The 26580-nt window shown below is 39.8% G+C and overlaps 1 protein-coding gene across 1 annotated transcript in view; it reads right to left on the reverse strand.

Moving 5' to 3' along the window:
- OTOA (otoancorin) overlaps positions 1-26580 on the reverse strand; it is a 42050-nt gene that overhangs the window by 6719 nt on the left and 8751 nt on the right. Inside the window, exons 10-24 of the mRNA XM_074840779.1 lie at positions 24041-24147; positions 23459-23598; positions 20849-20972; positions 20259-20474; positions 19516-19683; positions 19061-19201; positions 18414-18469; positions 17915-18032; positions 17330-17403; positions 15872-16007; positions 14317-14507; positions 12087-12180; positions 10803-10932; positions 5559-5746; positions 1317-1472 (exon numbers count right to left, since the gene is read on the reverse strand). Of these exons, the coding sequence (XP_074696880.1) occupies positions 1317-1472; positions 5559-5746; positions 10803-10932; positions 12087-12180; positions 14317-14507; positions 15872-16007; positions 17330-17403; positions 17915-18032; positions 18414-18469; positions 19061-19201; positions 19516-19683; positions 20259-20474; positions 20849-20972; positions 23459-23598; positions 24041-24147 (2039 nt within the window). The remainder of the gene's footprint in view (positions 1-1316; positions 1473-5558; positions 5747-10802; positions 10933-12086; positions 12181-14316; positions 14508-15871; positions 16008-17329; positions 17404-17914; positions 18033-18413; positions 18470-19060; positions 19202-19515; positions 19684-20258; positions 20475-20848; positions 20973-23458; positions 23599-24040; positions 24148-26580) is intronic.

Below are 26580 nucleotides of genomic sequence, written 5' to 3' on the forward strand. Positions count from 1 at the left end.
AATGTAATTAATTGGAGTTTTGCCATGGCCTTCAGGAGGAGCACTGTCACCGCCTATACGTGACACTTAAAAAGGGCACTGTTACACAACCACTTCCCAAGTGCTAGTGACTTGAAAACACTCTGTGCTTCTTCTGCTGCGTCACAGGGAAACACTTCACCAGAAGAAACAGGCGTTGAACTGCCTAGCAGAACTGCCCAATTCAATGAAATTGCTAGAAGACAAATTACTCAAGGGGATCAATATGAAATTTTTAGTTTTTCTAATACTCAGGTTGTCTTGTCTTATTTAAGTATCATATATAGGTGGTGACCTGTGTTTAGGATTAATTTTCAGATGTGAATGGGATATTGGTGTCAAAATGCCTTTGCAAGCCTAAGTCATTTAGGATGGTGTTCATTCTAAACTAATAATTTAAAAACTGTGTGTCTAGCTTAAGCCTGCCACCAAGGCTTCCTACAAAGTCAGTGAAAGAAACAAGCATCTTCCAAGATTTCCTAATCTATCCACTATGCTGAGCCTCAAATGACTAGCTCAAATTGGCTGCCTAACTTTTAGACAATTGAAGTTAGGCAGGATAAATCTCTTTTAACTAGCTATTCTTACCAACAGCAGGAAATCTCAAAAGCCAACTAGTATTGTATGAAATTCTTCCAAGTGCTTCCTTCTGATGGTGCTCTTCAGAACAAGAATCTATTAAAGAGATTTGTGATGTTCTGCCAAAGCTGGCTGCCACCATGTCACCACCTGTGCAGCCGAGGTGCCCTGATGGTATGGGTCACAGTCAGAAATATGCTCTCAGTTGCATACAAATAAAAGCTCTGAACTCTTATTATGAAAGTCCCATTGACACAACTAGAAATTATTCAAGGAAAGGAAGAAGAGAGGAGCATATCTGCTAATAACTTAGACTTCTAGGGCAATGGATGCTGGGGTTGGGGGGCACACTACCTCTTCAGTGATTACTCTTAGTTAGGAAGGGCTAATACCTCCTAGCAGCAGTGTCTGTTTTGGGGCCAGCGTGAGAAGAGCTGCTGACCTCTGTCTACTACTTAGTGGGCAAGTGCTAAAGAACACACTCGTCACCACCACAATTAACAGTGATTGATGTCCTCTTGGCCATCTCACAGGGAAGCCAGCAGCCAGCCAGACATCAGCACTGACCTACCTGCCCACTTTCACTGGGGTCACAGCTGCAGAAAAGCAGCAGGGAGTATGGATTGCTCTATATGTTTCCTAGGTGATTCCAGGACTTCAGTCCCAAACGGTGTGAATCCCGAGCCTTTCACTAGGAGCACATGCAAAAACATACTTACCTGGGTAAAAGTCCATTCTGTTTGCTGACTAAGTACAGAAATGGTGTCGACAGAATGCAAATCCAGCTCTTTGATTTCATGTTCAGTGAGTGCCAGAGCAGTGCGGCCCAGGGAAACAATATGATAACTCTTCCAGTCTGGCAGCGATCCCCAAACCTTTAGAAGAGATTCATTAATGTCTGTTGGATCATTACAAATCTTCCTCTATATGCACCATTCTCAAAACCCTTGGTTTTAAAAGTTCCCATAGCTGAAGTATGCCTCTTTGCACACAAAAGGCAGAGCTTAGGTATTGTGAAGGTTTTCAAGGTTCTACACTAATAATGATTAGTTTATCTAAAAACGCTGCAATTTGTACAGCTTGAGCTTGTTGATAAGTCAGCGCAGGGACTGCTGGAAGTGCTGCTGTAGGAGCAAGTACCACTGAACACAATAAAAATGCAAGTCTGTGTGAGATCCACACTGTTACACAGCTACCACAAAAGCAGCACCTGGACTACCCAGGCTTCTACAGCAGCTGCAATTGCTCCAGTGGAGTGACTTTAAATTGCTTTTGTGACCAGTCATTCTTGCTCAGTCATTGACAAGGAAAGCAGAAATCAAAAGTAGAGAATTGGGTAATACAGTCAAATAGCCAATTCCTAAAGTTCAGATTTCTAGTTTGTGTGCATACAATATTTTTAAAAAAAAAAAAGTGTTCGTACAGATACAGTTAAATCTGTAAAGCTCTGTAAAGACAAAGAAATAAGCAGGGGTTCTTCTAAAACAGTACCAATGTATTTAAACTGTCAAGTTCCACTGCTCTTAACTTCATCTGTGATATAGTTACAGTGATTCAAAAGCTGCCACAGAGCAGCCCTAAGAAAATTTTGATTTCAGGAAAAGGTCTGCCTAAATAAGGAATAATGAAAGTCCATCAAAAGCTGAATTTTCAGAGGCTAGAACTGTCAATTACATTTAGTTGAAAATGATAGAAGACAGTAATGAGTGGTCAGTATCTCTCAGGATGTGGTCAACTGTCTTTACAGAAGAAAGACACTGGGCTTTGGCTGGAGGAATTGACTTGAACAAGATAAGCATACATTTAAAAAAAAAAAAAGCACTCCCTTTAAAATTCTCATATAGTTTAGCAACTTTGCTTTATGTCAGTCAATACATGACAGTTTTCTGGTACACGATTGTGCTGCTAACTTCACACAGAAAAATAAAACTAAAAGCCTGGTCCTGGGCTAAGTTTACCAATCATGCTGTCTGATTCATGGAAATATTTATTCCATTTTCAGGATATCTACAATTTAACACTTGTTCAAAAAATCAGAAAGGTCAAAGCTAGTAAGGACTTGCAGAAGGAATATCTCTGCAGGTGCCTACTAAATTGTGTTTGTACATCCAGATACATATGAAGCTGTACAACCTGCATAAAATTTAAAAAAAGGGCTAGATCTCTAGAATAAGATACTCCTTACGCAGAGTTGCAGACCATCTGCTGTTCATACCAACGTGCATATCCAAGACAGGGCAGCCTCAGGACTGCCGAGGTGCTCTTCTCAACTATGACCCTCGGGTTAAGGATTTGTTTAAGAGATACTTTGCTGGACCTGCACCTCCTGACTGAGTTTCCACCGATCTTTTATGTTGGTTTTATGATGTCATAAAAAAAACAGAAAAAGGGTCTAAGCCTGGGAAATGTCAATCTTTTCCAAAGAAAACAGATAGTAAAAACCATTAGCCCAATTTTAAAGCTCTTAATTCTCTAGCTTAAGAGATACATGAAACCCATGCAGTTAAAAATGTCATGTGTCTATTTCCTGATCTAGGTCATAAACTACAGAATTTGAAGTATTTCATAAATAGTGTTATCTGACAGTGCTGGATGAAATCTCAGACATAACGCTATAAATAACACAACACATGAAACTGAAACACTCTTTTGTCCTCAGTCACCTAGAGACTACAGATCCATACATCTGTTACTATCACAAAGCTTGGAGACCTTCCACTTACAAGTGAGCTAAGCTTCTTACTTTCATTAAGACACAATCTGATAACTAGACTTTCTGAATTAGTTTGGGACTGTGAGTAGTATGCAGTTTCTTTTAGGGGAAATCAATCAATTTAGGAGAAATTAAAGCTGTCTTAATCAAACCTTTAGTCAAAGATGCCCTTTAGTTAATAACATAACAGCATCTTATGCACATAATTTCAAAGAGCTTTGCCTGTACTCTCTGATTTCTCGTGCTTCACCTTCAGTATTAACACCATGCTGCATATTGCAGATATATAGGAAGTCTGTCTTTGTCTAGCAGCAATCTGTCTTACAAACACTCACACAGACAGACTATAGTTTCATTCAGTGCACTACAAATCTGTGTATCTTTGAATTGAATATAGCTGGGATGTAAGTGTATTAACCTTGTTGGCAATTTCTCTACACAGATATCACTCTGTAAGTATACCATTATGTTGCACTGCTGTAAAATATTTCAGTTCCCACTATCTCAGATGAGCACTGTTTTTATTTTCTTCTAGAATTATATTTTTTTTCCTTTTTCCTACTCACATGTCTCTGTGCAGACAGAGGGAAGCTGTCTTGGGAAGAAAGCATTTGATGCAGTGGGCTGTTGTCCTACTGCAGCAAGGCAACAGAGGCAGAATTGCAGAGAGTCACCATCTGCTTTCGAAAATCTGGTTAATGCCACTTCTCTTTGAGCACCTGCAGTTCAGGGGTTTAAAAGCTGAGCTTCACTGCTAAAAACTGCACTGTTGGGCTTATCTACCCAAAAGTCATGGTCAGCTCCACTACTTTGGCTGCAGCTGCTGGTTTAGGGAGATGCTGCCCAGGCCCACCTTGCCCCCTGCTCCAGCTTTCCTCCAGAAGTCACAGCCCTCAGATCTCCAGGCATCTGCACTTGTACTACTTGCAGCCAACTGCACTCATAGATGCTTCCTAACCTCATTCTGTCAGAATGACGGAGCCTAAAAAGGACTTTTAAAACATTGGATCATTTTGTCAGAACGGGATTACAAAGTAGCTAGCCATGCAGAGATAGAAGCAGAGAGCAGACAACCTCCAGCAGATGCTGGTGACAGGAAGCTGAAGATAGGCTGGGGATGGTAGCTTCTTCACCTCTGGGTTTTCTGCAACCAAAACAATTTGTCTTATTGCACCCTAAGGCTTTTTCCTGCTGAAACAAAAGTATGTTTGGGACACTACCTGTTCCTTGGCAGTGCAGGCAACCACAAAGCAGCAAAAGGAGGTCACCCCCAGGGAGGACTGCAACACCAGCAACAAGGATGGAGCGAGTTCTGACTTCCAGCCCACAGCTGGCCAATGCACTGCTGATGCTCTAACACCCTGCTGATGCTCTGCCCCAGACACAGTGTGTGAACTGCACCCAGCACTGCACTCTGCCCTGCGTACTCTGGCACAGATCCTGTGCTGCAGTGCCAGATGGGGAGAAGCTTTAGTCCCAGGATCCTGCACTGCTGCTGCAGCACGGGCATCAGGTACGGGCTGAGCACAGGGCAGAGACCTCTCTGAGGAGCTCAAGAGGAGCTGCATTGCTGCACTCTGAAAGAAAGAGGTGACAGCAGTGCTGCAGGAGTGGTGACAAGAGCTGAGACTGCAGCTCTGTTCCTCTCCATGAATCTACAGCCTGGCAAAGACAGAGGTCTTCTTTCTGCTGTGTTTCCCTAACTTGCACTCACCAGTAACATCCTAGTAAATACAGACTAAATGCATGTGGAGTTTTCTCCTCCCTAAAATTTCCTACTGATGGGTTTGTCCCTGTCTGTGACAAAAAGGTGGGAGAACAAACTTTATTCAGCTAATAAGAGCCTCTTTCAGTCAGTTTGGTTTTACACCACTGTAAACTATATTTAACATTGATGTAGACAGTTTAACATGCAGCGCTTAATTCTCAGCAGGCCAATCAACAGCCTATAGTACTGCTTTCTGATTTTCCATTTCTGAAAGAAAAGTGAGATGCAAGCAACTGGAAAACAATTCAAAAGTAAAAGTAGTCTTTTTTTTCAGCTGCCAATAACTCAGAACCACTTGCCTGTTGACTCCTGCAAGAGCAATAGTCTTCTATCACCATCTCACATTATTTTCCCAATAAACAATAGATATTCTTGCAGTAGTAGTGACATTGCCATAGCACGGTTATTTTAGAAGTGCATACTTCAATAGCAGCAAATCAAATTATGGATTTAATTTTCTTTCACAGACAGAATAGTTACCTGCTTGGCTTTTTCCTTCAAGACAATAAGCTGGGAGCTGTTAAAACCTGAGACAGTCCCAAGAAGTTCCACATTTTTGTCAAAAGTCCCTGTGTCCATGCATTTCAGTTCCTGAACTGACCAAAAGACATTTGCTTCTGCTAATTTAATAATTTCATCTGAAGAAGGAGCTCTGGTTCCCAGGCAATCTGGAAAAAAAGTCAAATAGCAAGAGTTTTCTTCAAGGAGACTGAAAAGAGAAAACAAAGCAATATAGAGATTAAAGAGGGTGACAGACTATGAATTAACTGCAGCTGATGTCATACTGACAAATTAATTATCTTGCAATGAAATAATTTCTTTAAATATTTACATTGTTAACATCCTGTATATAAAACTAGAACTTGCCTAACTTGCAAGAAATGGTATATTCTTTGTCCTCCAAAGGCAGCGCATGCTGGGAAAGAAAATAGGAGCAGACATGTATTTCAGAACAGTTTCAATATAGGATGCCACAATAAAACTAAAATCTGGATGTGTGCAGTAAGAGTAACCAATATCTTGCAAGATTCTTTCAAGTCTAATTCCCTAAAGGCACCAAAACCCAGGCAAGGGCTTATTCTGAGGTAAAACCACCATTTGCTGTGAGCCTTGTTTGAGTAAGAATGAAATGCAAATCTTTGGGATGGCCTCAGTGGAAGTCTCCATACAGCTATGTCATTGCTCACAAAAAAATGTTGCAGCTGAATAAACTTCTCCACGTTCCAATAGCACATATGTGAATCTAGCTCAACAGGAAAGTAACAGACATGAGAGGTCCTTTTACTCTGAAATAGCCTGACAAAGATGTATGTCTTGTAAGACTTGCCTGACATTTAAACAAGGTGAAGACAGAAGCTGGATGTGTCAGAGAAACACGGTGCTTGTTCTTTATGTCAAGCATGTTGTTAAAATGTCAGGATCCAGAGAGGGCTGTTCGCTTACAACAGAACTGTTTGGGCAGACAAACTCCATTTAAAAATCTTATTTATGGTGAGGTTCTGGCCCTATGCATGATCAAACAAAACAGTTTCCACTGTGTGTTTTAACAAATCCTGGTCTTTGTTGGCATAATCTACCTCTAATATTGATGGAAAGCAGAAATTAGAATCCTAATGTGGTTGCTTACTGCTCTCTCTTCTGTCACTAATTTAGGAAAACCGTATTAAATAATTATCTAAACCAAATAATCCCTACATGTCTTCAGATACGGTCATTACCAGTAAAAAGCAAGAACTTCACAGATGCTGTGCCTGAGCTAAGCTCCCCCAGATAAATAAATTAAAGCGAGGATGTACAAAGTAGATTTGTACTTTGAAAGGAGGCAGAGGAGGGATTTATTTGCATCAAAGGAAGCTGCAGTAGTGGGTAGAACACTGAAAAGATTGAATCTGTTGAGCAAACGAAAATGTTGTTCAGCTTCCACTGTACCAGCTGATGTTCTGCTCTCCCTTTTCACCGCCCTCTTGTGAAGCTGCATTGTTTCACTTTCCCCTGCTGCAAAAGGTCAGCTTTTATCATGTAAATACTACCCATCCAGACACAATGTAGTTCCCTTCCCCAAGTCATGAAAACCTAATATTTTGTGTTCTTGGAAAAAACATTCATTTCATTATTTGTAACACACCAGCTACATTGGCGTGATTACAGAGGGAAATACTAATTAGACTCCTGGCTTTGCTTCCTGTATCTGATGCTACTTCACTCTTCCTTTTGCTATATAATCACATTTAGTTTGATGAAGAACATATTATATATATAATAAATTATAACATCTCAGTGCTTAAAGTAAGCAACTTGAATTCTTTTTCCAGCACTGCCACTGCTTTCTGGTAGCATCTTGGACGATTCCTGAATTTTGTCTCATATGTTCCATTTTGCCTTAAGCACCACCTTTGTCTTTATCTTAATGTAGACATAAATGTAAGAATTCTGTCACTGGTAACTGTTACTGTTATTAATATTAGTTCACAACTGGACAGGGGGAAATGTAGAATAGCAGGCTGGTAGCATGAAGAGCATCAGTGTTATTTAGAGCCATTTTCATAATACCCAATTTTCTAGTGATTTGCAAATCAGCCATAAAACTCCATTCCTTACTGCAATCACCGTGTGAGTTGTGTGGAATTGGTAAGATTATGTTTGGTAACAGAACTTCAATACCACACTTGGACTGCAGAAGTATTTCTTAGACTAGCACAAACAATCCTTCAATTTTTCATCTCCCAGACTCTCCCCTCCAGCTGAGCTTGTGTACCCCAAGTAAAGAATGAAAAGCCTCCATAGCCTTGGAGCCAAGTTATCTTTTGACAAAGGTCATTAGATTCACTGGCAGGTTTATATTGGTCTTGCAATGCAGATGTGACAGCTCTGTAACTGCACTGGCCATGAGTTAGCCTGATTAGAGAAGTCTTTGGGTTGGAGACCATCTAAGGAACCTGAAGGTGCACAAGTCCATGGGACTGATGAGATGCATCCACGGGTCCTGAGGGAACGGGTGGATGAAGTGACTAAGCCACTATCCATCATATTTGACAAGTCGTGGCAGTCTGGTGAAGTTCCCACTAACTGGAAAAGGGGAAACATAACACCCATTTTTAAAAAGGGAAAAAAAGACGACCTGGGAAACTACAGTCTCACCTCTGTGCTCAGCAAGATCATGGAGTGGATCCTCCTGGAAACTACGCTAAGGCACATGGAAAATAAGGAGGTGACTGGTGACAGCCAACATGTCTTCACTAAGGGCAAATCGTTCCTGACAAATTTGGTGGCCTTCTACAATGGGGTTACAGCGCTGGTGGATAAGGGAAGAGGAACTGACGTTATCTACCTGGACTTGTGCAAAGCATCTGACACTGTCCCACACAACATCCCTGTCTCTAAACTGGAGAGACAGGGATTTGATGGATGGACCACTCGGAGGGTAAGGGATTGGCTGGGTGGTCACACTCAAAGAGTTGTGGTCAACAGCTCGATGTCCAAGTGGAGAGCAGTGACAAGTGGCATCCTCAGGGGTCGGTGTTGGGACCGGCGCTGTTTAACATCTTTGTTGGTGCCATGGACAGTGGGATCGAGGCACCCTCAGCAAGTTCACCAACGACACCAAGCTGTGTGGTGTGGCCGACACGCTGGAGGGGAGGATGTGCCATCCAGAGGGACCTGGACAGGCTGGAGAAGTGCAAACCTCATGAAGTTCAACAAGGCCAAGTGCAAGGTCCTGCCCATGGGTCAGGGCAATCCCAAGCACAAATACAGGCTGGGTAAAGAGGGGATTGAGAGCAGCCCCAAGGAGAAGGACTTGGGGGTATTACTGGATGGAAAACTGACTCTGAGCCAGCAATGTGTTTGCAGCCCAGAAAGCCAACTGTGTCCTGGGCTGCATCAAGAGAAGCATGACCATCAGGTGGAAGGAGGGGATTCTTGTCCTCTACTCCACTCTTGTGAGACCCCATCTGCAGTGTTGTGTCCAGCTCTGAGGACCCCAGCATAAGAAAGACAGGACCTGCTCAAGCAGGTCCAGAAGAGGCCATGAAGATGATCAGGGGGCTGGAGCACCTCCCTTATGAGGACAGACTGAGAGAGTTGGGGGTGTGCAGCCTGGAGAAGACTCCACGGAAACCTTATAGGGGCCTTCCAGTACTTAATGGGAGCCTAGAGGAAAGCTGGGGAGGGACTCTTGATCAGGGAGTGTAGTGACAGGACGAGGGGTATTGGTTTTAAACTGAAAGAGGGCAGATTTAGCTTAGATATAAGGAAGAAATTCTTTACTGTGAGGGTGGTGAGACACTGGCACAGGTTGCCCAGAGAAGCTGTGGCTGCCCCCTCCCTGGCAGTGTTCAAGGCCAGGTGGATGGGGCTTTGAGCAACCTGGTCTAGTGGAAGGTGTCCCTGCCCATGGCAGGGGGTTGGAACTAGATGATCTTTAAGGTCCCTTCCAACCCAAACCATTCTATGATATGATTCTATGATTCACATTGTTGCTACCCAGAGGCCTAAAAAAGCACATGTAAGGACACAAGCATACTGAAATACCCGATGCTGGATGCCAGTCCAGTCCTGTGGCCCATGTCTAAAGAAACATGATTTATGATCTGATGGTTTACTTGTTTAAGGAAGAATGAATGTCATGCATACAGATGGACTAATACTCTGCTATTCCACCAGCTTGATCCTGCTTTTTTAGAGCATGATAATTGTGTAATGACTCCTCTGATCAACAGAGGTCATGTTTTTTTTTCAGGCTATACAAAAATACAACTCTGTGGAACACCCTCTGTCTGTCTCTGTACATGAATACAGCACCATCAGGAGCAAATTCATTCCCAGAGACACACAGTCATCATTCAGAGTTGCTGTTATACAAGCAGATGGATTTCCATGGTGCCTCAGGGCTTGCTGAGAGCTTGGACCTGTATTTTGTTAGGCAGAGAACCAAATGGGAGATTTTCAAAGACATAAAGGCAGACAGTACCAAACTCCTTGAAATTGTTGGGATCCAAATTCCCATTAGTGCTTTCAAAAGCCTCCCCCACAGCAGGGTTGTTTTCCATGGCACAGGATGGCATAGCTTAAAAATTCTGCCTGGGTGAATTTCAACTACGAGAAAGGATACAGTTATAATAATAGAATATAGTTAAAGTATGTACCTTATACAGAGAAAATGATCCATTTGTGACCAGAGATTCTAATAAATTAGTTTGGTTGCTAATTAAAATACCTTTTAGATTATAACAAACTTTGTCCATTTGGAGAGACAAAACACAGTGCCACCCATGTCAGATTCAACAACAGCCGAGTCAACATACGCTCTTGTCTGGCAAAGGATTAACTATGTGCAACCTTCTGGCACAAAAGTAACTTGCCACCTTCACTGCTTTTTAATTCAAGGATTTGCACTTAGATTACAAAGGAAAGTAAAAATAAACAAACCCCTCTAATACAAATCTTTCATCTTTTTCCTTTGGGCACTGAGGAACATTCTGGGAGATGCCGAACCATCCTGTAATGAAATTGTTTCAGCAATCAGCCAATGCATGAGACAACTACAGGCAACAGAACGAAGACTCACTATTTTTGCTAAAAGTCTGAACCTCTTTTAAGTTACTCAGTGCTCTACTTCTTATTGTCCAGTTTCTCAGAATGTATTTGATGACAAGGTGAAACAAAAAGTCTGTTTGAACTGCACCACCACTGGCACTTTGTACAGATACCAGGTGAAATACTGACCAGGTCTGGTGATAGATGATTCAATGTTGGCAGTGGCATTGGAGACAGATTCAAATACAGTTGAAAGAAGCTCTTCAGCTGAAGAAATTGGTCCAATTGCCTTTGCTATTTGTAAAATTGTATCAGGGAACTTCAAAGGGAAAGGAAGAATATAAGTAAGATTTCTTTCTCCCTTTTAAAACAAATCAATTTGCAGAGAAAAACTTGTGCAGACCTCAGCAAAGTAGGAGTTAGTGATAGCTCAGCCTCTGTCCTATTTGTGCAGATGTTTCAGAAGAGGAGAGTAAATTGGTTGCTACTGAAAGGTCAACAGCGTAAGTTTGAGGAGGAAAAAAAAATTAGAAACAAAGCAAATTCTGAGTGATTCTCCCCCTCTTGCATGTCCTCTCAGGTTCTGGCAACACCTGAGCCCTGCCTGATTGGACTCTGTGTCCAGACCCTTCTGCAGCAATGAGTTCCACCATTTTAGTATGTGCAATACAGAAAGTACTTAATTCTGTTTGTCTTACATTTGCCAGATAAGTATAAGAATTGAGGATAGGGACCCAATTAAATGATGAGAAATAACTTTAACCTGTTCACCTCTTTTAGGCTTTTTAGACCTCTCTCCTCCACGCTGCTAGACACCTTCCTTTCAGTTGAAGAGTCCTATTCTATTTGGTCAATTATGAGCATTATCTCCTGAGGAAAAGTTGCTGACTGTGCTCACATATTTCTGCTGAGGAATGAATTCCTCATTCCAGTATAGTTTACCACCATACATAAAAACTGTAAGATTATGAGAACTAAAGAGGGCAAAGAAACTACAAAGTGCAATGCTGAGGCTATCAGTTATTGTTACGTGTGCTACACCGGCCCTAGGGTAAAGGGCCACATAAGTAAATGTTAATTTGATCAGTATGTTCCCATTATTAACAGGATAAGAAACAAGGTTTACAGCTGGAAGGCAGGGGAATGGAGAAAACAACATTGCAAGGTGTAAAATACCAAAAATGTTTGAGTCTGCATCACTATAAACACACCCTTTTTTTTCTACATGTCAATGTACAATCATCATTGTGTACATGCAAATAATTGTTTATACTATCATCACATTCAAGAAGAAATCTCAGAAATTTTGATTGAGTTGAGAATGTGTGAAACATTAACACATGGCTCCTTGCCAGGAGAATTATCTACCTAGTTTAGCATTCAGGTTACATAATTTAGACTGCAATATGACATTCACAAATCCAAAATCTAATATTATCTTTTACAAATTTAAAAATTATAATAAAAGCATACCTTTTCAGCAAGGACATTTAATTCCCCTTTTGACAGCAGAGCTAGGAATGGTCCAACATCTAATATTGTTTCAGCTGTCCAGTTGTTTGGGGAGCTGAAGAAATATTTTGGAAAATTATGTTAATGAAGAATGTTTGCAATCAAAATTATAGTAAAATTTCAGTTTTTCTTATACTGTATCATATAGGAAATACAGATACTCCTATGCCAATGTGATGATTTATGCTTATTAACATCAGATTGCATTTTCTCATCTCTCTGTGATATACAGGGCATTAGTGGAATTCTCAATATATTCAGAGAAAGCCTTCAAATATTGTGGTAACGGATATCTCTCTCTCTCTCAATAGTCATAGTATTCTTAGCATTACAGTGTTCAAGCAAGAAGAAATAATTCTTTTTTTAAAAGAAATTTTACCATTTTCTATCAGGTTCATACTGCAATAGTAATCCACAAAATGGTATCAAAAGAGAAGTAGAAACCTCATAACTAAAATTGAAACTGTCATTTTTTCAAGAATCTTATCCTAAGGACCAATGTGGATAATACTTCAAGCAAGCAATACTTATCAGTACTTGCTTATAAATTAAAAAAATATATATCCTTTATTCAAATATTTAACTTTTGCAGGTTTACAGTGGCCATTTTTCACTGCTGTTGGGCAACTGTAGTTTTCTGTGATGCCAGCAAGAGCTATGGGTGCTCAATGTTTCTGAAAAACGGGTCCATCACACATGGGAGAAGTGGAGTTTCCTTCTCATTCTGAAACGATTGAGTTCACTAAACAACTTGGGAAAGTAACTCAGTGTGGCACCAGTCTGCTGCCAATGCTGCCTTTTTAAAACTAAGGGAGAGAAACATGAAACACAGGTGATGGAACAGAAGATTTAAATCCACACTTTATTAGCTCTGTATTTTTGTCTGCTATTTCATTCATATGCAATGTCAAGAGTTACAGAAGGCAGATCTAACACCTGGGAGAGCCACATCTAATGACACCTATGCCATTTCTGTATGAGAGATCAATTCTATGATAGGTACCGTATCCCTTGAAATAATATGCTAAATTATTTGTGGGAATTTCAGGTCTTAAAAATTAAGTTCAGGTTCAGTTCTGAGTGGCGCTGGGTGTTTCAAAATGTATGTAACTTAGCACTATGCAGATTTGGTCTGTTTGATACAAATCTGACATATGTTAGCCAACCCACTTGGTGATTGACTCAAGAAAGCACTTGGATAAATAATTTTTAGTCTGAAAGAGCCTGAAGAAGATAGTAGTAACAAATCTATTACTAGCACATATTTTCACAGAAAACTGTTATTTGGTTTGCTGCTCCACTATTAGGATGTTTGACTAGACAAATATTTTCTAAATAAAATAAAATGAAATATTATTTAGCACAGTGTGTCATGATTCAATGAAAAGGATCTGTATCAAGATTAATGCAGGGATGGGATCTGGTGGAAAATACAGCTATTCCATTACCAGAAAAATGCTGACTAGGAGGAAGCTGAATGAGCAACTGAAATGATTAGGTGGATCAAGTGACAGACTTCAGGGCTGAAGGGATGGTTAGAAACTATGCATTCAGTCTTCTGTTTCAAATGTAAGATACTTCTAAGAGACAATGCAAGAGAGAAACAGTATATTCTTGCCAGAGAGAGGATGGCTTTGTTTTTTGCATGACTGATACAGCAGTGTGGTTCCAATCAGCCTCCTAATCTGAGTCATTAATGACATCTAACACACTATCTGCTTTGTTACTTCAGTTGGTTGAACTTTATATCCCTCTGCTTCTTCTCTAGCTCTCTCCCATTGCCACAGGTGCTTGCAGTCTTCTTTATTTCTCTTCTCAGACCAACACAGAGTATCACAATTCCATTTTCCCATTCTTTGCATTCCTGCGCCATTTTTTGCCTGTAATGCCCTTTCTCTTGCCGTGCCACAGAGTCCGTTTGCCTGCCCCTCCTCAACCATTACACTTTCTCTCTTTTTCCTCTGGGACTCAAGTCATGCAGGGTGTTCCTGGGGTTGTATTTTGTTCCACAGTTATCACGTTACACACAAGAACAGAAACATCATTCTAGTGGACAGAGACCCCAAGCTTGGCCAGTGATAGAAGTTGCTTTGTGCTGTTTTCATTGCAGTTCTATCTGGGCAAAACAAATGGTTGGTATTTGCATGGCTTAACCATCGGCATAAGCAAGGTGGTATATCTAATACTTTACCCATATAACTCAAGGAGTTTGTATTTAATTTCAGTCTTCTGCTCGTGGCTGAGCTGTTGGCAGAGTTTGAATTGATGAAGGGCTGTAGCCATTGCCTTCAGGGACATTCTGCCATGTAGAAAGGCTGGAGGTAAGTGGCAGATTAGATTTCCAAGTAGGTCAACATCATATTCATCAGCCACGGAGCCGTTCTGAAACAAGAAGCATTTACCTTGTTGGCAGAGCTAATCTTGGCTCTTGCCCTGTATCACTCAACTGCATCACGACACATTTAAACTCTGTGACCCTTTAAGGAACAAAGATACAACAGTTTGCACTGGCAACTTAATCTATAATTTCTGCTGAGACTACTTTATACTTTTTGCTTTTACCAATGCAACTGGTGATACTTAATAAGCACTTGTCAGAGCTTTCAGTGTATCCTTTATTCTATATTGAAGCACACATAAAAATAATTAATTCTGCCACGATCTCTACATCCAGGTGACCACCCAACACCTGCAGGGGTGGTACAGTTCTGCCTGGCAGCAGAGCTGTCACGTGGCCCCTGTAGCAAAGGGGCCACAAGCTCTTGGTGTCACAAGGCTTAGCTCTGACGGGTTTCTCAAGCAGCTGCCAAAACACTAGGGACTATATGATTGGTTAGAACGTATAAGGACATGAATACTCACAGCTACATCAAAGAACTAGTTTCCCCTAAAAAGTGGTGATTGCCACAGCTCCCAGTCAGCACAAGTCACAAAAACCTCCTGATCCCACCACCTCGCCCATGGAGCTTCCTGTGCCACACACAGCTCTACAGGACCAGCACCACTTGGAGCAAGGGGGAACAGCTCCAGGTGCAAACAGGTCAGCTCCAGGCTGTCCCGGACAGTTTGCTGTAGTCAGCAATGACATTTCATGAGAACACTTTGTAACAGGCATGGATTCAAGGAAAATTTTTAAGGAAACTATAAAAAGGTTTCCTTAAGCAGGGAACAATAAAATTGAAAGAGTACACGAAAAAAATGTGAGAATAAAGATGGATAAGTCAACAGCTTACGTAGAAGGTGACTGACATTACTATATGAAATGCAGTACAGTAACATGTGCCAACAGAACCACAGAACGGCTGAGTTTGGAGGGGATCTCTGGAGGTCCACCCCCACTGCTCAAAGCAGCTCAGCTACAGCAGGTTGTGGGGACCTTGGCACTAAGAGCTTCTCTGAGCCAGGCGATAGTCTAAGCTGCTCTTGCTTGTGATGGTGAAGAAATGAGCATGCAGTGTTACTGCCTTTTGGCCTCTCAGAGTCCATCAGCTCTGGTTTCACCGCACAAACACAGAGCAGGACAGCCTGTGTCTCAGGTGGCTGTCTGTATACAGGAGACCACGAGCGTGTGCATGCAGACTGGAGAGTACAACTAGGCAGGACAACTTTGTGAAGCACTACATGACAATAAAGGGAGAGAAAACTCATCAACCGCTCTCACTTAGTTTGGAATTGACAGTGGCTAATTAGAGATTACTTATTTTGCAGTTCACTCTCCACTGCTGACCCCTCCTAGCCATACCTACCAAGCACTCCTGTACTTTTTGCAGGACAGCATTCTTTTTGTGAAGGCTTGGATTCAAAAGATCCATCTCAGTCTTCCCCAAACTTTCAATGAAAGAGACACACAGAGGGCCTGAAACATACTCCAAGTACTCAATCCTGCAGAAAGAATTCAAAATTCACGTAAACCTGACCTTTACACACCCATAACAACACCCATAAAATCTGTGATGACAGAAAAATTTAGAGACAAGTCTGGACTTGAAAAATTATAAACCAGCCAGGCCAGAAAAGCTGTAATTAATCCACACCTTACTTTAACTTACATCTTCTTCCAGTTCATCAGCACATGAACCTCATGTCAAAAAATGGCTAAGGGTTATAAATAGCTGCAAGTGGATGAAAGTGCTCTGAGATGCTTTAACACCACATGAAACAAGACTGTCTACAGTTCAGAAACTTTTCCTCTTTCTCCTTTCTATTAGAAATAAATCTCTGATGCATGAAGATGTGGTAGGTGGGTTAAGGACAACAAGTAGTTTTAGAGTAGGTTTCCTTTTTATCAAAGTCCAAGAAAGCCTGCCAAATTAAACAAAATGATGCTCTTCTCCACCCAGAGTGACAGGCAGCCTTTGCAAATAAAGTCGTATCTCAAAGCTGCTCAAGCCCAGCCTTACCAGGGTTTGTAGGCAAGAGCACCAGTGACTTCTGATGGTCCTGAACAAGCAACATGCAATTGTTAGCCAAATAACTTGCTGCAGTTTGTAGAAAACCTTGCATTAAAGTCTTTCTACTATTATTTTATTATTTTTAAACAGAGTCATGCCTTTTCAAACAGAATCCTTCTATTTTCTTACTTTTTTTCAATTAAAAATATTCCAAGAAAATAATAGTTCTCATTCACTTTTTTATCCCTTTAAACATGTAGGAAGAAAGAAATGAAGAAAAAGGGGAATTAACAAGTTGTACAATTCAGGAGTTCCTATCAAGGTACAATTATTATTTTTTTCCTAAGCAAAAACAGCTGTCACTGAATATTACTTGGCTATTTACATAATGCAGTTTTGCTAGCTTACAAAAATGTCTTTAAACACACTGAAATGTTTTAATGAATTAACCCCTTTATTTTAGCAGACATCAGCAACAGTATAAGCAGCAACATTACAAGCTTTTTCATCGTTGCCACACCACTGCACCATGATTCAGTCTGCACACAGGGCACTTCAAGGGGGACTGATTTCAAGGATGCAAAGCAATCCACAATTGTGACAAAAATGGGCTATACTACAAGACACCAAGTATTACCAACTTTCACTTGACACAGATTTTGGCTAGTCAGTGACCACTTTTTATAAATTACCATTTGTTTGAATCATCAGTTATCTTAGGACTGAAGAGATTATCAAAAAGTGCTCAGAAGCACTACTCTGAGTGTACTGCTACAAATGCAGTAACTTAAGATGTAGTAAGATGTAACTTACGGAAGCACCAGTAAGAGAAAGGGAGGAATAGATACACTGGAGACTTTCCAAAACTTCCAAGCCAAACAATTAACCTAAAAGCAACAAAAATTCAAGATCTTAGGCATATGGAAATTTTGAGGAAGAATGAAAGTATGGTTTACTTATTATAGCTTATAAATCTCTATCTCTATCTATATAAACCTCTGCATGTTAACTTCAGAGGGTATTTTTCTTTGGCTTTTTGCAAGCAGTTTAGAGTTTTCTTTTTGTAGACATCAGCGATGAAACATCCTATATTTGGATGCATGAGAGCATTTGTATATTTTCAAACTTATGTATATTTCCAAACAGATTACTCATGAATTAGCAAGTCAGAAGGACTGTAGAAATTTCTTGCTTGTGACTTGTGACAAACGAAATTGTCAAAATAAAGTATGATAACAGACAAATTCACACATAAAAGACTTCAATGAAACATGAAGACAAGTTCACACATACAAGATTTTGAAAAAAATTAAAATAGAATTAACCAAATTCTAATTTACCTACAGTTTGGATATTGGGTAGTATGTTTATGTACACAAAGTCTTTTTTTACTTTTACCTGATACGGAGAAAGCAGATGAAGATTGTTTTCAAAGAATTTAAAATTGTTTAAAAAAAAGTCTGTGCCCATACTTTCAACGAGTTGACAAGTTACTCCTTTCACAAGCTGTCCTGTGCTGATAGGAAAAGCAGAGTTCAATCTTTTGAATATTCAAGCAGGATCTAGTCCTTACTCCCCACAACCATGTCCTAAGATACAGTTTCTTCACCACCTCTCTTCCCCATTTCTTTTAATTGAAAGACTATTGAAAGTAAAAATGTAATCAAATTGAAAAATATTGACTGAGCCTTAAAATACCAAAACCTCTGCAATACTTTCATACAGATTTTGGATTTGGAGACCCTTTTTAATGAGGAAGGTGAATTATCCTGTGGTACCAAGGAATGAATAAACATAAGATGGTAAAAAATAACCACATAGTGTTTATGCTTATCTCAGTCACTCTCATCACAAAACTAGACTTAAACCCCATTTCAAGAGAGACTATTATCCATACCTTAGAAGGTCAACAGGATAGTTTTTCTTAGACAGTAATTCATACAGATACAAAGCCTGAAATAAAACCCACCATATTTAAAGTTAACCTTAAGTAATTCAGTTGCAAGATGCAATAACAGCCGCAAGATTTTTGTATGCTTAACTCTCTTATGTACTCTAAAGGCATTTCTACGGTCCAGCTTGGCCAACCAAAAGGTTGGCATCCAGTGCTGAATTTCTTCTTCAGAAGACATCACTGACTGGCACTATGAAATGATGTTAAACACAGTGACGGCACACAATCATAGAATAATTTAGGTTTGAAGGGACCTCTGGAGATCATCTGGTCCAACCTTGCATCTCTCTAGACAGAGCCAAAGGGCTGACTGTATGTGCAAAAGTCTAGTATACAGTACTGGAAAGAGAAAATTTATGTGGCAGAATCTTGAAGACTTTTAAATTCAGCATATTAATGCTTCCCTTTCTGTAACACTGTCTCATAATGTTGCCTAGGCTCTAAGTGACCTCTGGTTGTTTATGTCAAGATATATTTGGGGCAGTTCTTTCCTTTTACCTATGTTCCTTGAACACATATATATTAGAGCACTTCCTATTCTCCCATCATACTAAACTGTAGTGGAATGGGAACTATATAATAATTTTTACCTGGCTTCTTCTTAGTTCTTTTCCTTTCATCATTGAAGAATTATATCCAGTCTGCTTCCATAAATCAGAAAGAGATATTTCCTTAAAGAAAGCTCCTTGTATATCTTTGACTGATGAAGAAAAATCTCCAGATGCAGCTATCTAAAAAGAGGAACAGATAAATACATGGCATTTCAGAACTGATGCTTAGATTTACAGGATTTGCCCTTCTTTCTGTTCTGTGTAATATTTCTCTTAAGAGGATAAAGGGAAAACATGCCAGTATTAAAAATGCCACAGGACTAAGCAAGAGACAGCCTTCAAAATATACTTGGTGTTCAGAAAAAACACTGGAAATATTAACCATTGAGGTAAAACACAAATCTTGGTGACAACATTGTAAATCACGCTCTGCATATCTGGTTATTGTGCTCTTGTACAGAGAGAACCTGCTACACACTTGAGTTTATAATCACCTTTCTGAGGATCCCTTGCTGTTGTGCAGGTGATAAGTCAGATAAGTATTGTGATGTTGTGCCTCGAATAATCTGAGAAAGCTCCTTTGGGTTCATGCTGTAGAACGACTGGGTGCTAATACCAGTTACCAATGCACCCATTTGACTAACATTATAAAATGATAAAACCTGCAGAGATAACAGCACAAACAAAAAGAAAGTTTTCTGGCTTGTGAACAGCAGATGTATTTAAAAGCAAAAGTTAATAAATAAATCAAAACTATTATTGTTGAATACTTCATACATTTCTTGCCTGGGGATGCACTTTTCTTAGATTTCTTTCAATTCTGACAAGACTGTCCAGGGAACAAATGCGACAGTTTTCTCAGAGGCTCCTTTTTTTGAAACTTCAGAGAGGACCCTGATTCCTTCCATTACAGTATATTTGAATATATAGTCTGGGATCTCTGATCATGCAAATTCTGCTTAAGGCAGTAATACAGACAAAATAATATATACAACTGCCAAACGCAAATAGTCATTCTCTCTGTTACTAAAGAATTGCTTTGGGAGGTACAGTCTTGGATGTTTTTATTTGTTTTACAGTCTTGGATGTTTTTATTTGTTTTAAACAAAATTTTCATACCACTAACAGTACTAAAAAGTTGTCTTTGTACTAAACTTTTCAAAATCTACAGTTATCATTGAGAAAAAGCCATTTCACTTTTAAAAATAGAAGGTAGGGAAGCTGTTATCAGAGGTACCTTTTCATAAGAGAGGTATTTACTGGATAAAATCATAACTTGGCTTTTTGCCCACCCAGAGACTTGGTTTAATGTTGCAATAGCGTTATGCACCGCTTCAGGTGACAAAGATTCCAGTTGACTTGAAGTTAGTCCAACCACGGCATCTGACAGAGATCCAAGGATATCATTCAATGTCTGGTTTTGCATGGCAATGTTCAGGAGCTGAGATTTGAGCTAAAGTAAATAGAAACGCAGATGGGAAATAAAAATCTGCCAAGAACCAATATTCATTATCACACAAAATAACTGGAGTTTCTGGAATAGGCATTGGCAACCATTTAGTGACCACACACTTCATAAAAATTGAAAAATAGAACCACAGTTGGTCAAAGGAACATGGAATGGGAGGAAACAATGATAAAAGAATAAGCACTGTAAAAAAAACAAAAATGGGCTTTTATTCTTTACATTTTATGATAGAGAACTATTTCCACTTATTTCTTAGATCCCAGTCATTTTCACTCTTTTCTTTCCAAATTCAAGAAGAAAGTCCCTCCTCCTCTGTTTTCAGGATTAGGTTAGGCAAGAAGAATGAGCATTGCACCCACCTTCTGAACCTCAGCCTGGAAACCTCTCAACTGATTGCATTTAATCATTTGATGAAGTAAAGCCCGAGCCACAGCAGCATCCATCTGTTCCATGTCATCATAAAAGCAGACCAATAAACCTAGCCTATATAGAAGAAAATACATTAGCTAACTTCTGACATAAAAGGTGTAATTCTCAGAAAACCGAAATAAAGCATGGAATACCCTACTTGTGCTCAAAACTTCAATCATTTCTGTTTGTCACTAGTGCCTTAAACTGCAATCTTTAAAACTCTACATGGCCTGAAACTGGAATATGTGACATATGCACTGCTCTCTGTATTCAGCTGAATTCTACCCAGATTGCTTGTGCTGTCAAAAATTTAACTTTCCTGGTTCTATTTGTTTGTGGCTGGATTTTCCCAGCTAAGGACTCCATGTCCCTTGGCAAAACTTGCAGTATAATCTCTGCTTTGAAAAGGACAGAGGGCTCAATAAGTCTCTAGAAGTGGCTTGCTGAGTTCTTATCTGGATTGATTGGATGTTTTGAACTCTAAACCCTGCTTGGATTTCACATGCAACATAACTCATGCATGTGTCAGAGCAGCAGCTAGAGCACTGCATAGTCTCTTTATCATTTCAGATTTAAACAAAGCCTGGTTGGTGTATTTCACATCAAACATATGACTGGCCGATGGACGGAGACCTGTCCAATTCAACACTGGCTAGGAGAAAACGCACTGAGGCTCGCTGTCTTAGTTGTGCCAGCACAGCAGTTTGCAAGGCAGTGTTGTGAACCATACATGGAGCTCATTTTCCTCCACAGTGCCTGTGCTGTAATATTAAATTCAGCATTTCCATTAACCTCTGTAAAGCGCAACCACAACCACAGCTGGTGGAGAGTGGTCATCATATCACCAAGGGTAAGCGTCTGCTCAAAGTGTCCTTCTGACCTGGGCCTGGTGCTTATTTACTGCCATTACCTGCAGCCCTGCAAAGGAGGTCTGAAGTGTGCATCCCTCTCTCTGGACTTTAATCACTTGTGATGGTGATGAATTCATTGGTAGGAAGCCTGAAACAATCCCCTGTCACTGTCGACAACTAGCCTTTGCTTTCATAATTCACACAGGACAAGAACCTACAAAGCCAAGCTTTCCTGCTACAGTCTCTGGTTTTTAGCAATTCAGTGACGCAGGCATAAGCAGAGTCTAGGCAATAATGTCCAGATGTGAACTAAATAAACAGCTGCACTACTATCACAAACTCAGTAAAACTCTGCAGCGCAGAAAGGTTTAGCTTTTAGTTCCTCTAGTCCCTCAACAACCACCTGCTTAGCAATATAACAGAATACTGCTTCAGCAGCCCATCTGAATTCATGGGACATCATCAAACTAACATACAAATCAAAGAAACATCTATAAATGCATTTTTATAACAAATAATTACCTTCTGATGCATTATTGCACAGCCACCAAGAGCTCTTCGTCTCCTTTGAGATTAGCAGCAATGAATAATACTACTTCTTAAAAGTGCATTTAAATCATCAGAATGGTTAAAATGAGTAATATAAAATGAGTGCGTTGTAAAAATGGAATATATTAAAGATTATGGAGCATGACATTTCTCTCATCTGTGAGAATGTGGCACCTCTCATGAGTGGTAAAATAATTTTTAAGTTTTCTGACGTTGAAATTTAGAGTGTGGGCACAACTCTTCTCTCGCTTACATCTCTGACAATCAGCAATACTTCATGGAAGTTGGTGAGTTATATTGCAATAATGACAGGAGCTCTGAAGCCATAAAGCATATTCTCCATTAGTTTAAAACTCCAAGGTATCCCCCAAGGAGACTACAAATAACTTCAGACAGTGGTGTCTTGGGACTAAATACATCCATTTATATGACAGTGTAAATGGAAATGTGGAGTACAGCACTTTCTTGCAGGTAGCTCACTGCATATTTATAAGTAGGAGCAGTTTATTTTGTTTTTTATTAAAGTAAGTTCAGTGCTGATTTGACAGCCCTAAAAATGCAGTTTCCTGCTTACCCACATAACAGTCACATGCATTTTAAATGTGGCTCATCTCTACCCCACAGGACGTAAAGAGGACAGCAGGGTGGGCTTTATACCTCTTCACTTCGTGACCTCTTTGGTGACACCCATGCCAATTAAAAAACACTTGCAGTCCTGGCCAGCTTGAGCTAAGATTTCCTCCTTCAATCCTAACTGTAACATGATTTCCACAAAATACCTCCATCTTTTGTGATTCAAACAGTCAACTCATGTCCTGCTATCCCAATTTATTTTCTCACTGTACTGCACAATGTAACAGAGCCTTGACTGGATCCCCCAGATACTGCTGTAGTCCTCCTACTAGTATTACAGACAACAACTCACTGCAAAGCAGGAGACAAAGCATTAGCTAATTAGGCACACCTCCAGAAATTCATAAAGTAGCAATTCTTCACTGTTGCTAACTAGGGTTGGATTTCAGCCTAGATTTTTCTGCTGGAAGGAAAAAGCTATGCCACATCAACAATTTCATCAGCTACTTATTGCTCCTCTCTTTTCTCTTTACTTATTCGTTCTCTCCATATGCAGCCGTAAACAAAAAAGAAAAGCAGTCTTGCCTGTAGATAGTTGAAGTGTTTCTCATATCAAATCCTGATGACTTTATTCTTTCCAGGAAAGCTTGTGCAAGCTCTGGTGTGATATCATACACTGTGTCCAACTGCTTTGTTGCGTTGTCATAGCTAACGAATAGTCTTATCTGACCATTACAAACAAAATAATGTGTCAGGATTGTGAAAAAATTACATCCAATAAAATATGTTTGACACTAAATTAATTGACTCCACGTTATAGAGAAAGGGAGAAGATGGATTTGGTTAATACAGTATCTCTGAAGGTAAAGCTGAGTGAATGATTCTCTGTCAAACTGTCAAATTATTTAAGGGTCTCCTATCATTGGTCCCCATCTTTCGGTACAAGTCACAGAAGTCTGTTACAGATAAATAATTACATATTAATCATAGGCACTTTCAAATTCCAAAACCAAAAGAATATTTGGTTGACCATGGATTTGGATTCACTTTATATTTAAATAATTAAAACATAGAAACTTCTTTTTCGTGTTTAAGTTTACATTTGTGTTCATATTGTTTGTAAGTGACATCACTTGACGATATATCCAACCACAATTTGTTACTTACTTCACTGAGACTAATTTTCAGAATTTCTTCTAACGGCAGATGGACCATGTATCTTCCCAAAATCCATAAGTTTTCTGCACTGACCCAAGAAGTTGATTCATTGAAAGCTGTTTTGTACAAATAAATACTCACTACAATGTTAAGAAAGTAATTATTTTTCAAATATATTGTATCCAGTATATTGGTTTTGGCAAATAATCAAAAAAATATCTGCAAATCAGAAAAATCCTTAGCAGAGTGTCAGGTTCCCTCCATTAGCTAGAGTCCAGCACCACATTTTTATGAGCCTATACATTTTTTAATGAAAATGAAATAATGTTTTAAATGTCTCAAATTTTCTCATACGAAAATGATTAATGTTTTATGTTGTCAAAATAGAAAATGGATAAAGTATGAGACAGGAAAAATTAAGCCAATAATATTAAATATGGAGCAGCATTTTTTAAATTCAGTTCTCCTAATCAAATGTATTATTTATGAACACCAGGAAGGCACGATACTTTGTAACACTTTATACATCTTATATATTATTATTGATGATAGCACTTATTTCAGCAATGTGCAATAGCAATAATGGAGAAAATGAAAAATCATTCATATACCTATATGGAAATAGGTTGGCAAAAAAATACAAAATATTGCATAACAGTTAAAAGATGTCATTCATTTATAACATTCTCCCAAGGATTGAAAATTAAATCAAGATCCAAATATCCCTGAGAAAAAAGTATTTATGGACTAGGTGGATACTCTGTGCCACAACAACAGTATTTTCTCCAAGGTGTCATAATTTGGATGGCTCAATGTGTGATACCTCTGAACATATTCCTTAGCAGTGCTGATACTCACAACTCTGTTAAAATAAAATCATCAGTGCACTTTGAAGAGTTTTCAGTATCTGAAAAAAAACAGGCTATAAATATCAGAAGCTGAAGAACCCCATTTACTAAGTGATTTTTTTGAAAACACAGATCTAAGCAGCTTAGCTGAGACAAGATGATGCTCCCAGCAGACCTGTCTGTCAGGCCTGCTTTTTTAAGTGATATTATCTCCCATTATCAGGAATATTAAGAGAGCTGAAAGATATGATAGAAGAGTTAAACAAATACTAGCACAATTTAAGGATGTTGACTGTGGCCTTTAGCAGAACAGACTTCCAGTTACTAACCACGGCAGCCATGATCCCCAAAAACTTTTGCAATTTTTAAATAAGGTACAAAATTCAAAAGTCACAGCCTCTTATTTTTGCAAGGGCTACCAGCATGCTTTCTCTCTGCATATCTCAGCATTTTTAATATGAGTGGCAGAGAAATTTCTTGGAAGGTTTGACTCTTAAAACATAGAAGCCACATGTCCTCCTGCTCACCCAGCGATCCAGCTGCAGGGGCTGCCTGACACCATGAGGAGATATGGTATGATGGAAAAGCCCTCTGCATTTCTTCCTTCTGCAGGCACAACAGAGACACAGAGATGAGCTCTCCATCACCAAAACCAGCAGAAATGCTTGGGAGGTGGCCCCATAAGCACCACAAATATGAAGCTTCTTTCAAATTTCTTTTCTGCTGAGCTTCAGTGAGGAAGATGCTGCTTCTGCAGAGGGCTGATCCCTTTCCCAGGTGGTCCCAGTGCTGCCCACATATAAAGTGAACAAATCAGACTATTGCAGGACTCTTCTGTTGTCCCACACAGCATATGCTGTGACCCATGGTGTGCCGACAGACTCGAGTGAGCTTTAAACTTGCCAACCTGGGTGTTGGTAGCAGTCCAGCTGTGCCTGCTCAGGGCTGATGGGTTCTGCAGCTCATACTACCAGAACTAGCTGGTCCCACCTAATGCCTTCAGGAGTGGATTCATTTTATCTGCACTGCTTTGCATTTGAAGCAGCAACCAGGAGGTACGAGAGGCATGGTTAGTCCCAGTCCCTCCTTAGCTGGGTGATGTTTTACAAACTGAAGGTTCACTGATGTTTCAGACACAACCCAAGACGTCTGATGCTGTGGGATTTTCCCAGGACTGCCGAGTATCATCAGGCAAGTTCTGCATCTTTGCTTCCTCAGTAAAGCACTGGCAGTAATAACACTTCATAGCAGTGTCATGAACTTCCTCTCTACCACTTAATGGGTTACGCCGATACTGAAATAACAGAAGTCCCAGGAGCGAGATTTTGCACCACTGAAGCAAGTGGGCATTTTGCCTTTGATTCCCAGGGAAAGAGGAAGAACATACACATCTAGAAGTCTAAAATGCCCCGCGACAGCACTGCTGGGATGTTCGGTGAAACCCAAGCACTGGTTCTGATATGTCAGTGCCGCTGCCGCTTTACAGCCCCCTCGTGGAACCCGTCCTGCACTGTCCCAGCTGTGGCACATCTTCTAAAGATATATTAACAAGGCAAACAGATGTGGTAAAATGCATAAAATCAGAATTAATTAACTTTGTCTTTATGTTGTCCCTTTTCTGAACGAGACCGTGCCAGGTGCAGTTGAATTTTCACACATCCTGCATTTCATTTTTAAACAGTGCATTGGCTAATGTATTCT

This window comes from Strix aluco, chromosome 15, assembly GCF_031877795.1.
Source record: "Strix aluco isolate bStrAlu1 chromosome 15, bStrAlu1.hap1, whole genome shotgun sequence".
Taxonomy (NCBI): domain Eukaryota; kingdom Metazoa; phylum Chordata; class Aves; order Strigiformes; family Strigidae; genus Strix; species Strix aluco.